Source organism: Danio rerio, chromosome 12, assembly GCF_049306965.1.
Source record: "Danio rerio strain Tuebingen ecotype United States chromosome 12, GRCz12tu, whole genome shotgun sequence".
NCBI lineage: Eukaryota > Metazoa > Chordata > Actinopteri > Cypriniformes > Danionidae > Danio > Danio rerio.
The window spans coordinates 19944512-19964299 of NC_133187.1; the positions used below are offsets into that span (position 1 = coordinate 19944512).

At 32.6% G+C, this 19788-nt stretch overlaps 1 protein-coding gene across 1 annotated transcript in view; it reads left to right on the top strand.

Moving 5' to 3' along the window:
• The window catches only part of fam20cb (FAM20C golgi associated secretory pathway kinase b), a 110464-nt gene that overhangs the window by 83415 nt on the left and 7261 nt on the right, over window positions 1–19788 (top strand). The window contains exons 5-9 of the mRNA XM_683800.10: window positions 14135–14250; window positions 17568–17748; window positions 19194–19303; window positions 19392–19473; window positions 19589–19648. Coding sequence (XP_688892.5) covers window positions 14135–14250; window positions 17568–17748; window positions 19194–19303; window positions 19392–19473; window positions 19589–19648 — 549 coding nt within the window. The remainder of the gene's footprint in view (window positions 1–14134; window positions 14251–17567; window positions 17749–19193; window positions 19304–19391; window positions 19474–19588; window positions 19649–19788) is intronic.

Below are 19788 nucleotides of genomic sequence, written 5' to 3' on the forward strand. Positions count from 1 at the left end.
ATATGTATACCAAGAAATAATAAATAATATGTATGTGTTTTTATTTATTTCTAAAATATTAAGGTGTTATTTAACGGAAGAAATTATGTTGTTAAAATAATATATATATATATATATATATATATATATATATATATATATATATATATATATATATATATATATATATATATATTATTAATTTTAGATTTATCTATTATATTTATTATTGTCTTAAGTTGTTGTTCATTGGGAGATATAATGTTGTTAAAACTAACATTTATGTTTTGATATATTTATTATTCTGTGTTGTGTTTATTTTGTGAAATTATTAATAATGCTTATTGTTAAGCTTTATTATTTAATATATTTTTTTAATTATTATTCTTTTTTCTGACTAATCCAGTTAAATAACAAAACAATAATCCAGATTTGCACAAATATCCCATAGAAAAGTCTAAATAATTATGTATTTTTTTCCTTTTTAAAAGAATTATTCTTATTTTGTCTTCTGAGAAATCTGTTAGGGTGTGTTTATTTATGCTGAGACTGTATATACCATTTATAAAACAGTTTGCATGCTCGTGTATGTAAACGTGTGGGGCTGCTTTTGTTTGCGCAAGAAGTTTTGTGTGCATGTGAAAGTACACAACTGATGGTGTGTGTTGCGTGTTTTCAGCATGTTTGAACTTGTGCTTATATGTATGTGTGAAAGTACAGTATTTGAGTGTATCTCGGGGCAGTAAGCAGCCTTAAACCTGCCGTTTAACTCTCACAAACAACTAATCCAGAGAGAAGGAGATGCACAGTAACATAACACAATCACATCACACTTATTTTAAAGTGGACCTCTCTCTACTCAACAAACCCACCATGTCTATCTTACTCAAAAGTAGAAAAAATATAATAAAAAGTTATTTCCTTGGAGAAATAATGTATAAAAATATAAATAATATTTATATACAGTTGATGCTAGAATTATTAGTCCACCTTTTTATTATTTTTTAACATTTTTTTTAATATTTCCCAATTGATGTTTAACAGAGCAAGGAAATTTTTACAGTATGTCGGATAATTTTTTTTCTTCTGAAGAAAGTCTTATTTGTTTTATATTCCGGGTGGAATAAAAGCAGTTTTAAATTTTTTAAAAACTAATTTAAGGTCAAAATTATTAAGTGCTTAAAGCTATATTTTTATTAGTCTACAGAATAAACTATTGTTATACAATAACTTGCCTAATTACCCTAACCTGCCTAGTTAAGCCTTTAAATGTCACTTAAAACTGTATTAAAGTTTCTTGAAAAATATCATTACAGCTAAGATCAAGTAAATCAGTTATTATTAATGAGTTATTATAACTATTATGTTTAGAAATGTATCGAAAAAATCTTCTCTCTGTTAAACAGAAATTGGGGGTAAAAAATAAACAAGTAATGTTAAAAATTCATATTTTTGTAAATGCATTATTTTGTATATTTTAGGTATAACAAATATTATTGTCTTAAGTTGTTATCAATTGCAAGAAATAATGTTGTTAAAAATAATATTTATATTTATATAATATATTATATTTTTAAATATTTGATATTATTTTTACTACTATATTACTACAATTTAATATATGTTAATGATAATATCTATAATTGTCTTAAGTTATTATTAATTAGGAGTAATAATTGAGCTATAAATGATATTAATGTTTTTTTTAATATTTGTTATTATTTTTATATTTAAATTATTTATATATATATATATATATATATATATATATATATATATATATATATATATATATATATATATATATATATATATATATATATATAATTTTATTTTTATTTTTTAATTAATTATTTTATTTATTTATTTTTTACAGGGTCAATGCACATTAATAAACCTAATTGTAAAATGTGCCAGAATTGGCCATGGCTATTTTTCAGATTAATAGTATTTGTCTAAAATTGTTATTTATTGGGTTAAATTAATTTAATATATGTATTTATTATTATTAAATATATTTATTATATATTATTATTATTATTATTATTAATATTTGAATTTTGTTAGCATTTTAATATTATTATTTAGATATATTTATAATATTTATTATAGTCTTACACAGTTTTGCCAATCTTACATTATTTTTTGTTGCAGCTATAAAGAATAATTGTTAAAAACAAAAACTTATTTAGTTTTGCTACTCACATATTGATATTATTCTAATTGTATTTGTCTATTATGTTTAACATTATGTATTCCAGCTGAAATTCCTTTATTCATTTTCTTTTCAGCTTAGTACCTTTATTAATCAGGGGTCGCCACAGCGGAATGAACCGTCAACTTAATTAGCAAATGTTTTACATAGCGGATGCCTTTCAGCTGCAACCCATCACTGGGGATATCCATACACTCTCCTTCACACACATACACTACGGACAATTTTTAGCCCACCAAATTCACCCGTGACGCATGTCTTTGGACTTGTGGGGGAAATAGGGTTGTAACAATATACCGGTATGACGGTCTACCACGATTTGAACGTGCACGATTATCATACCATGAACAATTGCATATCAACGGTTTTAACCCTTAAAGACCGAGACAGCCGTCCGCGGCTAAAAATAACTATTGCTCTTAAATGTTTAATAACTTTTGATCCGCTGATCCGATTCATACAATTCAAAGATTGGCATAAAGAAGAGAATCCCAGCTTTCCAGTGCTGTATCACATAACATTCGCCAGACACCAGACATAATACATTGATGCATTGTCCCTCCTCCATGCCCAGATTGGTTCAAACTCGCTGTATCACAACCAATAAGCATAGGTTTCGCTTTTGTTTGTGGACCAACAATGAGCTTTTTGAACAACACGAAATGAGAGATAGGCATACAGTTATGCGCAGCTAAATAAAACGCAAAAAAAAAAGTTTTGCATGAAATAATTCTCATACTAAGTACTTTTGCATGCACAGCAGCACAGAAACATGACAAAACAGTGACACAGCAAAGACGAACTGCTGCTCTTGCTGTTTTCAAAAGACGCAAATGAAGGTGCAGCTGTTTGTCTCCATTGCAGACAACCATATCCAAATCCATATCCACAGACAACCATATCCATGCTGGCACATAAAACCTAAGGATGTTCCATATTGAATCTAGTTTCGTTATGTAACTATTTATAGTATAGTAAATATTTATATCTATTTTTTTACTGAGGATTTGCACCATGTTTATTTGGACTTTATTTGGACTTTGACACATTATTTATTATTTTCTTATTTTTTTATTTGTTCATTGTAAGTGGTGTTGTTTATAGTAACTAAAAATATATTATTTGGAAAAAGTCAAATTTGCTTCACTGTTCTATTATTTTGTAACATTTGTAACATACCGTATAGCGCGAAACCGTCAAACCGTGGTATTGTTTTAGACGATTATCATACCGTAAAAAATTCATACCGTTACAACCCTAGGGGGAAATCGGAGGAAATCCACGCGAACACAGGGAGAACATGCAAACTCCACACAGAAATGTTAACTGACCCATCTGAGGCTCAAACCAGCGACCTTCTTGCTGTAAGGCGACAGCACTACCTACTGTGCCACCGCATCGCCTCTTGCTGAAATTACTATTTTGTTGTTTAATTGAACTATTTTACAAATGTTTTGATAAAATAAATAAACATAAAAATAAATCATACTTTTACTCAAAATGTTTGCATGCAAACAAACAAATAAATACATTAAAACAAATAAACATAAAACAAATCTTGCTTTTACTCCAAACTTTTGCATACATCTAAAAACAATAAATGAACGAATGATAAAATAAAATAAAATAAAATAAAATAAAACAAAACAAAATAAAATAAAATGTATGTTTATAAGTAGTGTGGCGTATGCGAGCTGATGTCGGGGCAGAAAGCAGTTTCAAACCTGCAGTTCAACATAAACAGGAAATCCAGAGAGAAGAATCTGCCTCCCTCTAAATGAACACAAAGCCATCCGTCAGCTTGTGCTCAGCAGTCCAGCTTCATCCAGCACTGTCTGCTTATAGGTGATTACCCTTCTGATGTGATGGAGAGGCTTTAATTTGTGTCAGCCGCAGTAACCCGTGTTCATCTGTTCTTGTCAGCTCATTTTTTGCCCAGTTTATTGGTTGTTTGCTGTATGAGTCAGATTTTCCCCCCGATTGTGATCTGAGACTCTGGGATTTATTGCCATTATAGTTTATTTCCATTCTCATCTTGCTTTCTCCTCATCATTGTGATGGGACGGGGGTGGACAAATGGAAACATTGTCATGGGCTCTGATGAAAAGGAGCTCGCTGGACAAAATCACTAATTCTTTGAGGGAAAGAAGTAGAGTGTAATATTATTATAATTTCTGTAGCACAAAAGTAGCATGTTCGAAATATGATTTATGAAAAATTAAGTGACACTAACGTAGAGAAATATTTTACCTTATTTTACCTTGCACATTATAGATACACAATAGGACTGCAAAATATATCGTTTCAGCATCAATATTGCAAAAAGTCACATAGCAGGATATGCAACATTGAGTTTATGATTATAATTGATCAACAATTGAGATTTCTGGAGTCATTGCAACATATAACCATAGCACGGTCAAACTTTATCATGTGCATGTGTTTCAAGAAAGTGTAAAGCATTTCAGCATAATGATGTTATAAAATACTATAATAATAAAACATTTGTAACTTTAAGAAGAAAATTTTGACTGATTTATTTATACAATGAAGACTATACAGTCTTATTTTACATTACTAAATTTCTGTATCTGAATACTGTTTGACTCTCCAGAAAACCACGAAGAACTGTTTGTTTACTTTTTTCTTTGCTCTATTGTAATATTTTTTTTCATTTAATTTTTTTTACATGATCACACCCTATCAATCAACCTAACCATCTAAATGAATGATTTTATTTTATAATTTATTTATTTATTTATTTATTTATTTATTTATTTATTTATTTTTACAAATACAGCTATTCAAGCCATCTGGTAAAATTGTTTTCATATCCCAGCAAAACAAAATATTGCATTGTCATATTTTTCTGATATTGTGCAGCCCTATGGAGAACAAAACCTGCAAATAAATAAATAAATGAATAAATAAAAACACAAATTCCTGCAGAAAAAAAAAAAAAAATACATATGTAAATATATAAATAAATGCAAAAATTCCTCCATGAATAAAACAATAAACAAAAAATATGCAAATAAATAAATACGCAAATTCCTACATAAAAAAACTAAAATAATATGCAAATAAATAAATAAATACACACATTTTTGCATGAATAAGACAATAAATAAAAAATAATTATGCAAATAAATGAATGAATAAAAATATGCACAAATTCCTGCATAAATAAAACAATAAATAAATAAATGCATAAATAAATACACATATTACTGCGTAAATAAAACAGTAAATAATTAAATATGCAAATAAATAAGTAAACAAATACGCAAATTCAAAACAATAAATAAATATGCTAATTAATAAATAAATGTATATATAAATCTACAAATTCCTGCATAAATAAATATATATATATATATATATATATATATATATATATATATATATATATATATATATATATATATATATATATATATATATATATATATATATATATATATATATAAATATAACAGTGCGATGTGAAAGGGTGAATAATTTACTTTCAGTTTAGCATGTTCTTATTCTTATGTTCTAACATGTTCATTTAATTTATTTATTAAACTACCCACATTATTTACATATTTATTTTTGGCAGGAATTAATAATTTTGAACTTAAAAATTAAACTGCTTTTATTTTAGCCTAAAAAATAAAAATAAAAAACTTTCTCCAAAAAGAAAATATTGGAAATGCTGTGTAAAAAATGTATTGGTCTGTTAAACATAATTTAGGAAATATTTAAAAAAAAAAAAAAAAAAAACTTTGACTTCAACTATATTCGTTATTTGAGACATACGAATATCTTATATATTTAAATATAATTTATCTGTATATTTTTATACATTTTATGAATTATTGTTTTCATTATAGGACTAATTATTAACTACGAAGAAGCTTTTAGGATTGAAACTTCATACAGTAAAGGTATATGAATTCCTCTATTATACTGTAAATCTATACTTCTAAATCTCAGAGGCCTATTTATAAACATCATTGATGACCCTGTTCCTTGCTCTGAATGTCCCGCACATGATTATTGTTGTGCTGTTCTCCACCCAGCACTGAGTGTGAGTCAGACTGAACCCAGAGTCTTGGGCACAATATAATCATTGAGCGGGACCGTCTCAGAACAGACCGGCCTGGTCCGCCTTCACTTCCATCCACACATCTGGCCGGCAGTGAGATCTGTGCACACAGGCATGTGTGTGGGTAGAGAGAGCGCAGACCAAAAACATGAAAAAACATCAGCTATTCTAAATAAAGCTCATCTGGGTTAGACAAAAGTGCAGGTTGTTATTTCTGTTTTAAAGTGGGCCTCTCTGTCCCACCACTGCTCTATCTGACAGGTTACCATTAATGATCTGAAACCGGCGGAGTTGGAGAAATAATATAATATTATATTATATTATATTATATTATATTATATTATATTATATTATATTATATTATATTATATTATATTATATTATATTATATTATATTATATTTGTTTTAGATATGTTTTACATTTGTTGTAGGTTTAAAAATATTGTTGTTAATACTAATAGTTATATGAAGTATTGTTGTTTTACACAGTTTTGTTTTCTCTTAAACTTTTAAAACTGTAATATTTCACAATATTACAATATTTACCTTTTTGTGAACAAATAAATGTAGCTTAACACCTAAAAAGTAAAACACCTAAAATAAATTTCATATGAAATAAATGTATAAGCAATTACACACTCCTAGCACTGCGATATTGACATTTATACAACACTTCTGTCTGGTTCTTGAATCTAATTGGCTGATAGACATGTGATATTCTGCAAATAACAGCACTCGTCCAGCCTCTTCACCCTTTACTCTTGTGTATTACTCCGCCCACATATAGCAACAAGCAGAGGACACTTTGCAGTTTGACAAATATTGCAGCCGTTGGACAACATAATGTACTTTTGAGGGTTTTTAGAGTATGAGGTTGTTTAGATTGCAAATCTGCAGTTTATTTACAAGGATAGTGCCTGTTTTAAAAATGTATAATTTCTTTCATTGAGCAGACCAAAGACAGTTAATGTTGTACATCCACAAGATGGCAACAGTGATAGCATAATAAGCTCAGTGTAATTTTAAACTACAGCTGATCAAATCTTTTTTTAAACTGGTAAGTAACATTCTAATTCGATTTCTCTCTTTTGTATGTTGTAGTGCTGTATTTATGCCACAGTAATTGTAGTGTATTGAGTGTGATAGGACTCAGATATCAGGAATGTATGTATTTTGTGTTGGTCACTCTTTGTGTAACCCTCATTTACTTTTTGTTTGGCCATCTGTTTGTTTTTAATAAGTCTCCTGTTTTCGTTACTGCAGACTAGTTCAGTAAACATATAAAGAAATGCCCGTATGTGTTTAGCATTTTTCCTTATCACAAACACAACAGTAGTCTTGTAGTGATTGCACAGCTTTTTTTCGGAGTTAATTATTGTGATCTCCCAATTGCAACAGAGAAATACTGGGATATCTCTGTAGACTGATGACATTTCATGCCGATCAGCCTCATAATCTTAAATGTTGGCACCTGTTTTATCTGCACTTTAGACATTAAGCAAGAGAATCATTCAAATACTAGCTCTAAAGTGGCGTTGGTGAATTAGCAACAGTTTTTGCTGTTTTAATGTCAGCTGCAGATGTGAATGAATAGTGGAAAAAAGTAGTTCCTCATACAAAAAGGGTTCTGAGACTCTCCATGTTTGATTTCTTTTTTGTATACACAATTATGCCATGAAACGTTTGTATAAACACAATATCACACTGGTAGCAGTGCAATGAGGCTGTATATCGTCACTGATGGGGCACCAAGGCACGCCTCCCACCAGTGCCGATATACAGCCACATCGCACTGTTACTAGTCTGGTATTGCTCATATAACAGCACTGCTGTAGTTAGGATTTTCACAGTGCTGATATACAGTCATATAGCAGTGATACAATTGTGATATTGTGTGGGCTAGGTGTGGGCCATTTGTATGGATACACCTTAATAAACTTAATGGGAATTTCACAAGAAAAAAACAATGGTGTGCTTGGTTTTAACGTAACTTTATTCTTTTATGAGTTATTTACAAGCCCCCTCACATATGCTAATGCGCCACAAACAAGACGTTAACGTCACCAACCATTCTTTTTTTATTAAGGTGTATCCATATAAATGGCCCACCCTGTACAATCTTATGGCAAAACAATGTAATGTCAACTCACTAATCCCTACTGCTCTGGTGCTGCGATTTGATAATCCTTTTTTGTGATATATTACTGCAATTTACACTTTTTATTTCATGTTTTTTTTTATAAAGATTTATATATATAGATATAGATATAGATATAGAGATTTATTATTCTGTTCATCAAGGCGGTATTTATTAAATGTAAAAAAAAATGTGAAATTGTTAAATACTTATTTATTAATATTTATTTATTACTTAATATCTGTAGTTTCAAATGAAATTATTATTCCAGTTCTTATTGCTTTTAGTACTATTACATTTATAATAATATTACTGATAATAGTAATAATAATAATACTTATTAATAAAATTGTGATTTCTAAAGGATCATGTGACTGAAGACTGGAGTAATGAAGCTGAAAATTCATATTTAAATTACTGGAATAAATTATTAAATGAAATTATAAACTATTTTTGAACAGTTATTTTACAGTGCAATAATATTTCACAATTTTACAATTGTACTGTATTTTTTAATTTGCCTTTGTGAGCCGGATAATTTTGAAACATTTAAAAATCCTACTAACCCCAAACTTTTGACCGGTAGTGTAAACCAAATGTCCTTTTTTAAATTAACGTTTAACAAAACAACAATATAAAGATGGTAAGTAAATCGGTCGGAAGAATACTAATAGAATAACGAATGGCTGTGACCAAATTGCCTTTAGATAGAGCCTAAATCAGTTGTGCTCAACCCTGTTCCTGGAGATTGACCTATCTGCAAAGTTCAGTTCCAACTATGATCAAACACACCTGAACCAAAAAATTAGGACCTGAACAGCACTTGATAATTACAGGCAGGTGTGTTTGATTTGGGTTGCAACTGAAATCTGCAGGAAGGTCGATCTCCCGGAACAGGGTTGGTCACGCCTGGCCAAAATGAATACATTTTCACAATAGACCTACTATACATTTATCATACTCCAGAATAAGTAGCCATCAGAGGAGTGCTCTGACGTCTTTAAGCTTTATTCTTCTTAAACCTTATCACTGTATCCCAAATGGCACACTATTGCACTAATGCATACACACTCAGTAGCACATTATATGAATGGTTTTCTTTTACTATTTAAACCATTTCCCAGACAATGTTTGACGGTTGCCAAAATAGTAGCCTACCTGTCATGACAATAACCACATTCACCATCAAGAGGCGACATACTCACTCATCTAGAATTCTGCTAGCACAATCCGAAATAGATTAAATAAACCAAACTTTATGCGATAACTCCCTCCCTTCCGCTATTGAGCAATGCTGCGATGTTGAGCGCGTTAAGTTTCCACAGTTGAATAAGTGCATAATCTTGCTATTTATTTCACTGTTAATGCACTACTTAAAGTATTATCAGTGGCTGAAAGAGTACAGAAAAATCATACATAGGTAGAAGTGCTATCACTTGCCCAAAAATGTAGTGCAAGTAGAGTAAAAGTATCTGTTGTAAATATTACTCAAAGTATAAGTAAAAAGTCGCCCTTTCAAAAGTACTCATGAGCCGTAAGTATTACGCTGTAAAAAGCTGATGCATTTGCAATTTTTGCATGTTTGTGTAAACGTAACATTCTGTAGTGCATTTAGTTATTGCCCAGCAGGCACACAACATTATAAGACATTAATATTAGGTTAGATTTAGTGATGTCAGGTGACCAAAATTTAGTGTCTAGCCAGAGTCTAAGGTCAACGTTATTTTGATGCCCAATGACGACAACACATGATGTTGATATTTAATTGATTTTAGGTTGTGTTGGAAAGTGACCAAAATCTAATGTTGAGCCAACATCTTAAACCAACGTCATATTGACATCAAATACTGACATTTATTCATCAGGTATGGCAACCAAAATCCATCATCTGATAGACATCATAGTGGTAACGTCCACACAATTTCAAGCTGTAACATCAGTAGACGTTGAAATTTTGTTGATTTTAGGTTGGATGTTGTACATTGACATCGGACTTTGGGTTCTGATGTCAACCCAATTTTCATTTCCGAATAAAATGCAATGTCTCCATGACGTGTGTAAAGTTGATCTGATGTCATGTTGCTGTCTTGTGCCTGCTTGGTGTTTAAGGCCTTTTTGGTCATCACACAGTAAACATCCATCATCTTTTCATTGTCTCAGGGTCAATGCGTGTAAAACATTTTAGACATCTTTTAATGATTCCCAACAGTTTGCTGCATTTATAAAGCGCCCATGTCTTGAGGTAGTTCATTATGATGCGATTTACCTTCTATGTGTGATTTAGTTGGACAGGAATTACAGGACTGATTTTTCTAATCCCCAATAAACAAGAAGAATAAAGTAGTAACTGCAGGTTGAAGGAAAGTAGTGGAGTAAAAGTACCGATACAGCACTAAAAATGTACTCAAGGACAGTAAAAGTGCACATCTTTCAAACTACTTAGAAATTATGATTTCTGAGAAAAACTACTCAATTAACAATAGTTTGAGTATTTGTAATTTGTAGTATTATACTACAAAATGGCGTAGAATAGTGTACGAGTATGTGATTTGGGACGCACCTTATATAAAATAATTTTTCTCTAAAACTTTTCTAAATATCAACTGAGTTCAAGTGCAGGTTGTTATTTTTATTTTAAAGTGGGTGTCTCTGTCCTGGAGAGCCTGCGACTGCTATCTGACAACTCGTCATTAATGATCTGATTTGAGCGGAAGGGAAACTCTGATTGTAGACTCTGTTCTTTGAGGAGCAGGACTCTGAAATCACAACTTTTCATTTGTTCACAGACCGGACAGCGAGCAGAGGAAACTCTCTCTGTCATCTCTGTCAGCATGACTGGGCAATTAGAAGCTTCAAGTGCTTTTATTCTCTAGGCCTCGTCCATTAGCTGTTTGCAGGGAGATCTTTTTAAGTTGTCCTGTCAGCATAGGGTCTGCTCTCGCACGCAGGGGTGAATCACCTTTAAAACATGAATGAGAAATACTCACACCTAACTAGCTCAGTCTGGGAGAAAGACAAACATGTTTATTTAATGTTCAGGAATACATAGAGGTTTGTGCAAGGTCACATCAGTCACTAGGTTGTAAATTCTGATAAAAAAGTGTTATTTACTCAATAAAATATGTGTGGTATACAGTCAATAAAGGATATATAACAAATTACTCATTTTTTACAATGTGATGATTTAATATTGAACATCTATGATGTATTTTATAGTGTAGTCTGAGCGCCCTCTATTGGAGAAAAGTTAGTACATTAGAAAAGTTTGTTTGTTTTATAAATTTTTTGTGTTTAATTAAATTCAGCTAAATTGCCAAAATAAATCATCTGTTGACCATCACATCATTGTGAACTCAGCTAATCAGTTTTGCTATTATTTTAGTCTAACATCCATTTGTGCAAGAAAACATACAATCGAATGTAAGTGATGTCATCTTTCGTTGTTTTCGTTCGAGAAAACAGTTTACAGACTGATTGCAGTAACCCATTTAAGTTCAAAAACTAATCCTAATAAGTACTGTGAACCTAATTCATTTGAGTAAAAAAAGCAATTTGAGCAAAGTAAAACCTGATAAATGAAGAGAACTCAAACCAACTGAGTACTGTAAAACTCAAGAAGCAACTAAAACTGTATGAGGAAACTGATTGCAACAAACCATTTCAGTTAAAAAAACTAATCAATATGAGTACTGTGAACTTGCTCCATTTAAGTTGAAGTAATGAGGTATTTAATTGACCCATTGCCTTTAGCACTGAGTTCAAAACTCTTTTCATTCATTCATTCATTTTCTTGTCGGCTTAGTCCCTTTATTAATCAGGGGTCGCCACAGCGGAATGAACCGCCAACTTATCCAGCAAGTTTTTTCGCAGCGGATGCCCTTCCAGCCGCAACCAATCTTTGGGAAACATCCACACACACATTCACGCACACACTCATACACTACAGACAATTTAGCCAACCCAATTCACCTGTACCACATGTCTTTGGACTGTGGGGGAAACCAGAGCACCCGGAGGAAACCCACGCGAAGGCAGGGAGAACATGCAAACTTCACAAAGAAACCAGCTACCAGCGACCCTGCAACCTTCTTGCTGTGAGGCGACAGCACTACTTACTGCACCAGTGCTTCGCTAAACTCTTTTTAAATTAGTAGAATTAACTTTCAGTAAATTTTGAGTTAACTAAGCCCACTCGAACACGGGGAGAACATGCAAACTCCACACAGAAACGGCAACTGATCCAGCCGAGGCTCGAACCAGCAACCTTTTTGCTGTGAGGTGAACATGCTACCCTCTGTGTCACCGTGCAGCCCCCAGTTTGTTATTTGCCTAATAAATGACAATTGGCTACAGTTTTTTATTTAAAACTTAACCAGATTCCTATTTTTCTTTCTAATGATATATTTTGTTATAAATTTCTATTTTAAAAATAAGTATTTATTGATTTTACTTTATTCTAAATGTTAAGGAAATGTTTTGGTACATCAAAAAGTGTGGTTATGATGACCATCCGACAAGTTAATCCAGCTCAAAATAGTGCCTAAATTCAGTATTTAAATCTCATGAATAAATAGAAAATGAGGTAATTAAATGCAAAAAGGTCTACATTTTGAGAAAAAACAACCATCCGTTCCTTACACCAGGCTGGGTACAGGCTTTATACTGTATATATTTTTATTTCCCAAGTACTTTTTAAACATAATAATTTTAATAACTAATTTCTAATCTAAATTTTCTTTTGTCTTTACCATAAAGTCAGAGTAAACAACATTATTTATTTTTATATTTTATAGTTATTTTGCAAGATACCAGTATTCAGCTTAAAGTGCAATATACGAGGTTTATTAATTCAACTTTGCAAGTTGGGAAAATATTTACTTTTATTTATTTCTTTACGTTTTACTTCATTCGTATTAATACAAATGTGAATGATCATTGCTGGATCATTTAAATTCACAGTGTTAACATGAGTTAATATATTACAGAGCAGAATATTTTTACAGCTTTATTTATTTTTGTTAATGTTAGTTTAAAGCATTATCATTTTTCATTGCCTATTAGTTCATGGTGTTAGTTGATCCATTATTTAACATTGAGCAATACATTTTATAGCATTTATTTAACCAGGTGAATGTTAGCTCATTTATTTATTATTAGTATCAGTAACGGGGCATTAATTAATGCATTGATTATTACCTGACTAAGAGCAACATATCTGTATTCCATTTATTAACTACTTTTCTTATCCTTAGTAACACAGTTACAAAAATTTGTAGCTTGTTCATTTCAGTTCATAGTGTTTGCAATAATTCATGCATTATATAATACATTAACTGAGGAGAATAATTTTTTATGTTACTTCATAGTGTTAATATTAGCTATTGTTTCAGTCACTTTTGTTACACTTTATAATAACAGTTCATAAGGAAATTATAGTTAATATATTTAATATTTAAGATGACCTAACAACTTTATTTTTATTAACTAACATTCAGAAAATATTAGTGAATACTGTAATAACCTATTGTTCAATGTTTTAAATGTAACGCAACTACTGTAATTTAATTTACTGTAATTTAATCTATGGTTTAATAATGGTTAATATAATTTAATAATGGTTTCTTTTTAAATACTTTTGTACAGCATTTATTGATGGTTTATTAATTGCATGTTATGAAGTCAAAAACTAAATGATACTAAATTGTTTTGCAGGATCCTGGATTTCCGCAGAGTGCCGCCGGTGGCCGGGAGACTAGTTAATATGACCAAAGAGATCCGAGACGTGACCCGTGACAAAAAACTGTGGAGAACTTTCTTCATTTCACCAGGTAGGCTACTACATCCAGCAGTCACTTTCAATAGTATCTGGATGCAGCCTTTATGATGCAAGGTGAGATTGCATCACTCAGCGATGCAATGTCAGACATAATGCACACAATGGAGTGAGGGACGTCACTGTGATGGGTAGGGTTAGGGGTGGGGTTAGGTGAGCCCATTAAAAAGCATTGGATGCAGCCCAGATTGCTCTGCACCAGGTCTGCATCCCCTCTCATCACATTAGTCATCAAGGCTATAAATATTAGCAACTAACTGGCTAAAATAGCATTTATATTCAAACCCTGAGGAAAGATCATTTTGGTATTATCAATTCAAGCTACACTCTTTCTGATCTGTATAAAAAATCTTTGACATTTTATCTCTTTTGTGCTATCTTTAAACACTTTTATGTGGAGCGTATCCCATTAGCTTATCAGACTGAGACGCTGGGATTTTTGCGCTACTACTTTGAGCAGCCAGTAGAGGGCAATGTTAGTCAATTCATCTGACATAAACTTTAAAGGAATAGTTCATCCAAAACTGAAATTTGTCATGAAGTTTCAAACCTTTGTGAGTTTTTTCCTTCTGTTGAACTAAAAAAAAAGGTATGTAGGTAAATGGTCGTAATGGGTTACAGTTTGCTGGCTTTCTTTAAATTAGCTTGTTTTCTGTTTCCTTTAAAGGGACAGTTCAGCCAAGAATGAAAAGTCTGTCATCATTTACTCACCCTCCACTTTCTTTTTTCTGTTGACTTTCATATAGTTTTTTTTGTTCACACTATTAATGTCAGTGGCTGATTTTTACAAACGTTCTTCAATATATGTATTTGTGTGTGTGTGTGTGTGTGTGTGTGTGTGTGTGTGTTCAATTATTTCTTCTTTTGAAGAATTTCATAACAGTTTAGAATCACTTATGTGTGATGAAATGTTGAGGAAATGTACAGTGCATCCGGAATTCATAGCGCTTCACTTTTTTCTTATTTTTTTATGTTACAGCCTTGTTCCAAAATGAATTCAATTCATTTATTTCACAATACCTCATAATGACACAATACCCCATAATGACAATGTAAAAAAAGATTTTTTGAATACATCAGTATTCACAGCTTCACTTAATACTTTGTTGATGCACCTTTGGCAGCAATTACAGCCTCAAGTCTTTTTGAATATGATGGCACAAGCTTGGCACATCTGTCTTTGGGAATTTTTGGCCATTTCTATTTGCAGTACCTCTCAAGCTCTATCGGCTTTAATGGGAAGCGAACGTGTACAGCCATTTTCAGATCTCTTCAGAGATGTTCAATAGGAACAGGTCTGGGCTCTGGGCTGGGCCACTCAATGACATTCACGGAGTTCTTGTGAAGCCACTCCATTGATATTTTGGCGGTGTGCTTTGGGTCATTGTCCTGCATGAAGATCAACCTTCGCCTCAGTCTGAGGTCACGAGCACTCTGTACATTTCTGCATTCATCTTTCCCTTTATCCTAACTAGTCTTCCAGTTCCTGCTGCTGAAAAACATCCCCACAGCATGATGCTGCCACCACCATGCTTCACTGTAGGGATGGTATTAGCCTGGTGATGAGCCATGCCTGGTTTTCTCCAAACGTAACACCTAGCATTCACTCCAAAGAGTTAAGTTTTTGTGTGTAGAATTTTAAAATAATAAATTAAGAAATAAATTTAGAAATAAAGAAATAAATTTTGGAAAAAGTCTGTAACATAAAAAAAAATAAAAAAGTGGTGAAAAAGTGAAGCGCTATGAATATTTTCTGGATGCACTGTACATTTTGGAGTGAACTATGCCTTTAAACTTTGGCCAAATGAATTCTTGAATGTCTTAAAGTGAAAAACGTCCATTCAAAAGTAGAGAAAGACGTTTTCTGTGCTCACCAAGATCAAGCATTTTATTTAAATGACAGTAAAATATCACAATAAATATTACAAAATACTACAATATTTTCACAATTTAAAATAAAGGTTTTCTATTTTAAAATATCTTCAAATGTAATGCATTTGGCTATGGCAAATCTGATTTCAGCATCACTTCAGTCTTTTATTGTGCTGTGATTATTTAAAATCATTATACGTGGAAATATTCAAGAAACATTTTTAATATTATTCATGCTGATATGCTCTTTTCTAGATTCTTTGATGAGCTGGAAGTGCCATAGAAAACCATTTATGAATTTTAGTTATATTTTCATTCCTTATTGTCACTTTGTGAAGTTTATTTATAAACAAATTTCAAGAGGATCACGTGCTTATGATTTATCACAGCTGATCTCGCATTTACTAATCATGATCTCCCAATCATATGATTCCCTTTTGACTATAAATAACCACAGTTTCAGTCCATACTTATCTTTGTATTGGGCGGCACGGCGGCCCAGTGATTAGCCCCACAGCAAGAACACCGCCAGCTCTGGTCCTCGCCCGGTTGGCAGGAGTTTCTGTGCGGAGTGTTCTCCCCGAGTCCACGTGGATTTCCCCCGGGTCCTCCGGTTTCCTCCCACCATCCAAAAATATACAAAATTAAGTAATCCAGGCACTATTTTACTCCCTTTCTCCTCAAGTTTTTCCTTAGCTACAGCAGCCGGGGAGTTTGAGAGCTACCTAAGCTCAAGCTCCCCTCTCGCTATACGATCGGGAGGAAGCCCTGGGCTCGAGGATCCCTTGAGCTCAGGGCTCTCTCCCGGGACAGCATGCCAAACAAGCTTAGATTAAATCATCAGCTACAGTAAGTGTGAACTCTTGAAAGATCAGTTAAATACAGGTATTCATTTCTTCATTTCTTTCACATGACAACGTTTTGAACTGTTTTGGATGATAAAATATTTGGCCACAGTTTAATTTAAGGTACAATACTCTTTAATAATAAACCATTAACTATAGGTTTTTCCTTTAAAAACTCGTAATTTGCTGCTTATTAATAACTATTAAGGTAGTTGGGTTTGATTCAATTCAATACATGTCTATTTATATAGTGCTTTTACAATGCAGATTGTGTTCAAGCAGCTTCACATAGAATTTAGGTTTTAGGATTAAGGATGTAGAATAAGATCATGCAGAATATGTGCTTTATCAGCACAAATAAACAGCCAATGTCTTAATAATTAATAGGCTACTTAATAATCGTGCAAATTGGTGCTGCTTAAACTAAAGTCTTACCAAATTATTTGATTATATTTTGTTTTGTTTTACTGTCCATTTCTGTTGCCACAGAATTTTGAAATGGTTTAATATCAGTGTGAAATGTTGTCTATTACATATTTTGTCACAGTCACAAATTGACTTTAATTTATTGTATTCCTTTCTATGATCTCTCCAGCCAATAACATCTGTTTCTACGGTGAATGTTCGTACTACTGCTCTACTGAACACGCTCTGTGCGGAAAACCTGATCAGATCGAAGGGTCTTTAGCAGCTTTTCTGCCTGATCTTTCCTTGGCAAAACGCAGGACCTGGAGAAACCCCTGGAGAAGATCCTATCACAAACGCAAGAAAGCAGAGTGAGAAACAGACACACACACACTTGTATAGTTTACAAGGAATCTTCATTGGTGTAATGCATTTTATGCTGTAAAAAAAACACTTAATATATGGCTTCACACTACCACTACACCTAAACCCAACCCTTACAGGAAGCCAGTCACTGGCAGTGGCAAATTTTGAATGTCAAAAGACAGTAAATTGTGCTTTTTAGGCATTTTGAATTAGAAGGACATTAAATAAACATGTACAGCTCGGTCAAACCCATGTCATTATACACTTGTGTCCTAGAAAACCACATAAACAAGTACAAACACACAGCTTCATATATCTAAACATACTGTTAAACATCAGCTGATTTAACATGACTCATTTTGATTGTGATGAAAGAATAATACTATTAATAATATTTTCATTGTTAAAAATCCTCAATAGCGGGATATGTACACTCACCGGCCACTTTATTAAGTACACCTGTCCAACTGCTCATTAGCCCAAATTTCTAATCAGCCAATCACATGATAGCAACTCAATGCATTTAGACATGTAGACATGGTCAAGACGATCTGCTGCAGTTCAAACCGAGCATCAGAATAAGGACCAAAGGGGATTTAAGTGACTTTGAACGTTAATGCCAGACGGGCTAGTCTTAGTATTTCAAAACCTGATCTACTGGGATTTTCATGCACAACCATCCCTAGGGTTTACAGAGAATGAGCCGAAAAAGAGGAGGCTACAATTGGCAAAGGCTCAACAAAATGGACAGAAAGTAGGAAAAATGTTGCCTGGTCTGAGTCTCGATATCTGCTGCGACATTTGGATGTTAGGGTCAGAATTTGGCATCAACAACATGAAAGCATGGATCCATCCTGCCTTGTATCAACAGTTCAGGCTGGTGGGGGATGGGTGTATTGGGTATATGGGTATATTTATGGGTATATTTTCTAGGCACAGTTTGGGCCCATTAGTACCAACTGAGCACTGTGTCAATGCCACAGCCTACCTGAGTACTGTTGCTAACCATGTCCATCTCTTTATGACCAAAGTGTACCCATCTTCTGATGGCTAATTTCAGCAGTATAACGCACCATGTCATAAAGCAAGACTCATCTCAGACTGGTTTCTTGAACATGACAGTGAGTTAACTGTACTCAAATGGCCTCCACAGTCACCAGAACTCAAACCAATAGAGCACCTTTGGGATGTGGTGGAACAGGAGATTTGCATCATGGATGTGTAGCCGACAAATCTGCAGCAACTGCGTGATGCTATCATGTCAATATGGACCAAAATAAAGAATCTCTTTAAATATGTTGTTTGTTTTATCTGTGCAGTTTTGATCATGCAGTTTTGGCTCAGATTATCACAATAGATTTCTGTACACTGACTTTTATCATGTTGTGTTATTTATCGGTGAACAGTGTGTTTTGTATAAGCTGATGAGGTGTGTGTGTGTGTTTTGTAGGTGGGAAGTGGATCCAGATTATTGTGAAGAAGTGAAGCAGACGCCGCCGTATGATAGTGGCACACGTCTGCTGGACATCATGGATATGACCATTTTTGATTTCCTTATGGGTAAGATGATTTCAGAGTGTTCCTAAAAATAAAAACTGAAGCAAAATGTTTTTTATAATTTTTTATATCAATTTATATATCCATAAAGGAAACATGGATCGTCATCATTATGAGACGTTTGAAAAGTTTGGGAATGAAACTTTCATTATTCATCTTGATAATGGAAGAGGGTAAGATGGCTTGTTAAACTAAAACTATTTTTTTTAATGTTCATGTTATTATTTTTTAATGTTCTGTGGATGTTTTTGGAAATACTGTTGCATTAATTTCTGTCTCAATTTTCAGTTTTGGTAAACATTCTCATGATGAACTTTCCATTCTGGTGCCTTTGAGTCAATGCTGCAGGTCAGTTTTACATTATTGACACTATATTATTACTCAGTGTTTGTCACACCACTGCATGAATCTGCTTACAACTTTTCAGAAAATTACAGTATTTATCAAAAGTTAGCTGTTTCTTTGGTTGAAATGAATCAGTAAAACAA